General features: G+C 33.0%; 1 protein-coding gene across 1 annotated transcript; it reads right to left on the reverse strand.

Annotated features, from left to right (window-relative positions):
- Positions 1 to 1,001: 1,001 nt before the first annotated feature.
- LOC117242003 (lipase member H-A-like) lies at positions 1,002 to 4,771 on the reverse strand. The gene is made up of 8 exons (XM_033508332.1): positions 4,541 to 4,771; positions 4,358 to 4,415; positions 3,676 to 3,824; positions 3,354 to 3,596; positions 2,697 to 2,885; positions 1,943 to 2,081; positions 1,800 to 1,873; positions 1,002 to 1,424 (listed from the first exon to the last, which is right to left on the reverse strand). Exons 1-7 carry the CDS (start codon positions 4,617 to 4,619, stop codon positions 1,816 to 1,818), a joined length of 915 nt encoding a protein of 304 aa, XP_033364223.1. The 5' UTR covers positions 4,620 to 4,771; the 3' UTR covers positions 1,002 to 1,424; positions 1,800 to 1,815.
- Positions 4,772 to 5,924: the final 1,153 nt, after the last annotated feature.

Below are 5,924 nucleotides of genomic sequence, written 5' to 3' on the forward strand. Positions count from 1 at the left end.
TTGAACATTACTGTGCGGCGTTTTACTGCGTAATCGCAGTAATTTGGTGAATGGGTTATAAATTACAATCAAGGCATAGGCTGCTTTGTATAGAGCACGAATTTTCTTCGATGTCAGCACTAAATTTATTTCCACAATGGTTCTACTTTGCTTACAATTAGCGCGGCTTTCGCGGAGTTAACACAGACTAATTATACTAAACTGGATGTTTTTAAAGAATTTCTGAGTGCAGTTTCACAGAATCTTACGTTATAATCGAGAATTAATAAAAATTTCTCGAATATGTTATCACAAAAATCATGTTATTTAAAATAAGGTAACGGAGCAACTGACAAATCACATAAAAATTTTGAATAAAAGTTAATTTTGATAACATATATACAGGGTTGTTGGTAACTGGTGGTACAAGCGGAAAGGGGGCGATTCTGCGCGAAAAAAGAAGTCGAAAATATAGAATAAACATTTTTCGTTTGAGGCTTTGTTTTCGAGAAAATCGACTTTGAATTTTCGCTTGGTACGTGTGCACTTTATCACGTCTCGTTATAACGGATCTCACTGTAGATCGTTGTCTCGATGGAAAAATTAAAAAAAAAAAAAAAAAATCTCCCCCCTTTCCGCTTGTACCACCAGTTACCAACCACCCTTAACATACGTAATAAAAAATCACTAATTTGATTATAGTAATACGTACATAAAACTTGAAAAATAGGACACTTCTGGCTTGCTGTTGCGAGATGTAAGTAATAAATACGTGGAATGTTATCGTCGTTGAATGGGAGGTTCCGGGTACAATACGCGTCAAGAGGAACGTCGCGATTCTTATTAATTATTCATGACGATGAACGTTTAAAATGAAATTATAAGCAGCTATTCATGCGTCACTTTGCCAAATCGGTAGGTAGATTTAATCTTTCAGACGAGTTCAGCATTCGCGAACGGAAATGCTATTTGTGGCTTCCAGACGCAGGAAATGAAGTAGTTAATAATGAAACAGACTGTACATGATAAAGATATTATCTTTTCACATTAACGACACTTTTATTTGTTCATAAATATACCCGTTAAATTAAATATTAATAATAACAGTATTAGTAATGATATGTATTAATATATTCTCTCTCTGTTTCTTGTTTGTTATTGAAAAGAAATTCTTGTTAGCAGCATAGGCACTCTGTATATGCGTATACGAAAACAACGTTGATAAATTGTTAAGAGATTTTCGTGGAAGTAAATTTCTTAGAGCACACTCAACCATGTGTGTATCCTTGATGGAACACAATAGGGTTAAAGAACCCTCGATGCAGCGTCAATTGATTAGCAATGGAGAACTACACAGTAGCGTGGGTTGTCAGATAGTCCTTTTTGAATTTGCAATCCTAAGATAGACTGCGTATGGTTATGCTCGCTTGTCTGCTACGCGTATACTGTGAGAATAGACGATAATAAAGTGTTGCTTGTCATCTGCAGGTACCATGATACGACGATGTTTGAAATCTATTGCGTTTTCCGTGAAAAGATTTATCCCATAGCTCGTAAAATTATTCTCTCAGTGTTAAAAAGAAGTATTATCATTACGAAAAGGAAATCACAATATAGAGATAAATCAGAAGATAAACTTCAAAACTAATTTATGATGTGAATTTAAGAAACGATGGAAACGAAAAGGATTTATGCAGATAGGATTTATAGCGAGTGATGTATTTAATCTTAAAGCTTATATTCGCTAAAATGATGACAGATCCAAAACAAATCTACGAAATAAAATGACTAGTCTATAAGGTAAAGTATCATTATATTATCTAAGGAACGGAAATTTTAATTAGTTTTGCCATAGGGTGGCTTGGCGTTGGTAGTGAAACAATACGTTCCATATCTGAAATGAAACACGATGTTATGATCACGTTGTAAACTTTAATATACTGACATAGGGAATTTTATTTACATGTTCTTTGGTGTCGAATCTCCAAAATAGATTTCCTCGGTATCGGCAATTTCGTTAAGACAATTATGCGCCGGAAATGCTTTCGGATTCATTAGAGACTCTGCATATATTCGGGTAGACCTTTGATGGCTGCAGAATTCTTTCGAGAAAAATATTTTTCCATGAAAACCATCAATTAAAAATTAACATAGACTGCAGGAATTTTAATTGGAAATTAAAATAAAATATTTCAAGAAAAATTGGCAAATCTCACTCAATGACAAAAAATGGTTTGATTTTTAAATAAATAATTAATAAATAATAATACGATCACCTAATATTACTCAGTTAATAATTAACCCTTTTAAAATAAAAGAGGAAGCATTGTAAAAAAAAGTTACGAAGGGATATAATCCGACTCTGACGTCGTCGAAATAATTTGCTTTATAGACTGGAATTTAACTTCATCTTCTAGTCGATCAACTCTAATTTCCGATACAAATAATATCACAGTATAGACATATAAGGAAAAAAAGGAGAATCTAACATTAAAAGGATATTTCACTAGTGCTTTGAATTTTTTCCTGGCCATCGACCATTTACGATAGATGACAACGATTACGGTAAGCAAACAACGTAAGTGGATCCTTTATAAATTACAATGATAACCGGTTATCAGATTGTATAAATGCTGTATTTGATCGCTATTAAAATTTTCTATATTCTATGAGAATGAACCACCGGGATGTCTTAACGACAAAATATTATGATTTACCTCCACCGAAGATTATAGGACAACCCGGTTGAACACTGATGCCCCCGTTTGCGTAAAAGTCAACAGTTCCCGTGTTAGTAGCTGTCCCATAAAATCCACCATCAGTGTGAAGGATAACAACGGCTTCGGCGTCGGTTGATCTGATGTGACACGTAGAAGGATAAAACAACGGAAGCGCTGGATCTAAGCCTGTATTAGGAGATTAGTAGTCTTCTGGTTTTCACGTAATACACAATCTACTGTTTATAATGACGTATTAATATGTCAGGCACCACGCTGTTGGATCACTGCTCTAAATAATTATTCCTCTAAAATGTTTATGAAAATATTCGTATACTTGTAAACGCTTGTCCTTATGAGGGTGTAGACATCTTTATTCGTGTTATAAGAAATATTTTATTATCGTACTGATTTTGTAAGTTGATAAATTTCTGATAAATTTTTATCCAGAATTTACTATTCAACTATTATAACCAATGTACATTCGTTAATTAATTTAACATCAGATGACAATACCCCTATTTTTACTAAATGTATATCTCTTATTTCTCTAAAAAAATCTTCTACCGGGAGACATATACAACTGGCTTTCGTATAAAAATAAATGTCACGGTTATACACGAAATTACCTTACCTTTTATAAAACTTATAACTCACCCGTTATTCGACTAAGATTGACATTCGCGTATCTGCCGATATTCCCAGCTATGTGAGCGCCCAAAGAATGCCCAACCACGTGCAACGTGTTTAAATCGATCAGATCGACGAGTTTGTTTAGGGATTCAGCAACCGCCTTCGCTATTGTGACAATTTGACTGGACACGTGAACGTAATTAATATGAAATGCTATATCTCCCCAATCCAGTGCAATGATGTTCACGTCTCCCTTGTCCAGATAGGCTGCAAACGCGAAATCGTAAACTCGATCGTCTTATTTTCCTGTTACTTATTGCCTTTTTGCATCACGTGATAGTAATACCTTTAATTATTATCCGAACGTTCTCTGCTTCCGTATTCTCCATGAATCCATGTATATAGAGGATACTGTCTCGGTCGGGCAATATGTCGTCTGCAATGCTTCCTGGATTCGTAATCATGCTCTCGGTGGATGTGAAGTGAGAGCTGTTACTATAGTCGTGTAAAATAGTTTTGTAATAAGACGTTTATTAATTTTAAGTGAACATTTTATGAAGTTTAATGTTCGATGGAGTTGCGTATAGTAATAAGTGAATACTCTGGTATAGAAAAGTTTTCGATCAGTTTTCATCAATTTTCAGCATTTCAGTTACATCAATATTTTTCATTATATGTAGGTATTTCAAAAGCAATATTTTAAAGAATTTTAAATTAATATCAAATAGCAATGTTCACTTGTTCTACTGCTTTTTTAGTTGTAGATTATACTTAATATCAGTTGAAATTCTGTCAGATATCACCTTTAAACTATAAAACATGAAATGAAAAATTTGTTTCGCCAGAAACTTCAACATACAATTACTAGATATAAGTACAGTACAAAACGAAATAACGAATTTAATTATATTTCGAACTGTTAATGATATTCCTTCCGCAAGAATTTAAAAAGTATTTAACGATACGAATTGTCATATCCGTATAATGACACAAGGTCATTGAAAAGAATGTCACCATATTTCACAAACCCTTTGTAAATCTTCAGGCGAATTTTTGTACTGACATGCAACGTATCTTCCTCATCACCTAAATCACAAAAAATGTGGTTACTCAACGAGACGTAAATCGTCCAATCTTTCCTTGTTTGATCAATAATTCTTTTACCAGTAACAAGAAAGGTCACGAGAAAAGAAAAATAAATTCATACGTACATATTACCGCGCCAATAACGTCTTTATGAATCAAATAAAACATTAAATACAAATAAGCGTATGTTTTGTATTTTAACATCGTCACTTTTATTCCGAGATTTTTATGAAAAGTACACTACGCGTTCAATAAACCCGAAGGGAATGTGTCCATGTTTTATGACATCCTCGATCGTTATGAAACAGATTGGAAAATCTTTGCTATATATATAAAGTACCCTCTCCGTGAGACTGCAACCTCCCACTGACGTAACAAGGAAGGAATAAAAGCGAAACTACTTCAATATGAGGCATATAAGTCATTGATATGCAGATTACAAAATGCATTGGAAGTACAGTTTTTTTTTTTCTAAGAGTACACGTATATTTTTTGCGGTAATAGAAGTCATCGTTAGATCTCGAGATGGATATGATTTTAACAAGCTTGAACACACGCATTGTTTGGATTTTTTATGTAATAAGCAAATGGAGAAATTACATTATTATACAGAGTTTACTACGCAATTGAGAAACTTCCTTCAAAAAAATTGCAAAAAAAAGAACAGAATTATTCTCAGATTTTTGCATCATTGAATACGACCTAATTTCGAAATATAGTATTTTTATCCATCTGTAACCGCTTTGAAGACACGAGAGCTTGTCCCAGTTATGTACAGGACTCTGTATATTATACATTGGAATTACATTATTATAATAGACACAAAGTATAATACGTAAAACAAAAATATAACATATGTAATAATGTATCAAATAAAATTAATATACAGGGTGGAGCATTCGGATAGAAACAGGTCGTTATCATTTTTTCTAACGAAACCATATATTTTTTAATACATCAACCGATGCATCTCGGCATTCCCTATAAAAAAGATATTAACCTATCTGTGCCGAAACCTAAACTATTTAGTAGTTTAGCAGGTATTTTAACTTTAATTTAATTTTGTTAAATTTAGTACATGAAAGACAAAGACAACGCAAACACAAGAATGTCTCTTCGCGTCTTTCCTTGTCTTTCGTACATTAAATTTAACAAAATTAAAGTTAAAATATTTGTTAAACTCACAAGTTTTCCGGCATGAATAGGCTAATACTTTTTTTTTTTTATAGAGAATGTCGAAATGGATCGCTTAATATGTTAAAAAATATATGGTTCCATTGAAAAAACGACGATGACCTTGAAATGTGGCTAAAAAATGACTTTCAGAATGAATTTCGTTTGTCATTGCGTGCCTCTAGTGTACCCACTAAATATAGTTTCTATAGTATTTATGGAAACGAGAAAGAGTCGAGTCATGAAAAAATTGTAACTGCATCGAAAAAAAGAAAAACAGGATGTAACGAGACTGAATCGAATTATATGTTATGTATGCTTGTCTATACAATGAAT

This window comes from Bombus vosnesenskii, unplaced genomic scaffold (genome assembly GCF_011952255.1).
Source record: "Bombus vosnesenskii isolate JDL3184/JDL3185 unplaced genomic scaffold, Bvos_JDL3184-5_v1.1 scf7180000016262, whole genome shotgun sequence".
NCBI classification, from domain to species: Eukaryota; Metazoa; Arthropoda; class Insecta; order Hymenoptera; family Apidae; genus Bombus; species Bombus vosnesenskii.

What these genes read in the sequence shown, in the direction of transcription:
- LOC117242003 (XM_033508332.1), bottom strand. Translation starts at nt 4,619, where the DNA reads ATGTTAAAATACAAAACATACGCTTATTTGTATTTAATGTTTTATTTG. An exon ending in CGTTATTGGCGCGGTAATAT is followed by an intron (nt 4,416 to 4,540) that starts GTACGTATGAAT and finishes TTTGTGATTTAG; the next exon opens with GTGATGAGGAAGATACGTTG. An exon ending in CGTTCGGATAATAATTAAAG is followed by an intron (nt 3,597 to 3,675) that starts GTATTACTATCA and finishes TCGCGTTTGCAG; the next exon opens with CCTATCTGGACAAGGGAGAC.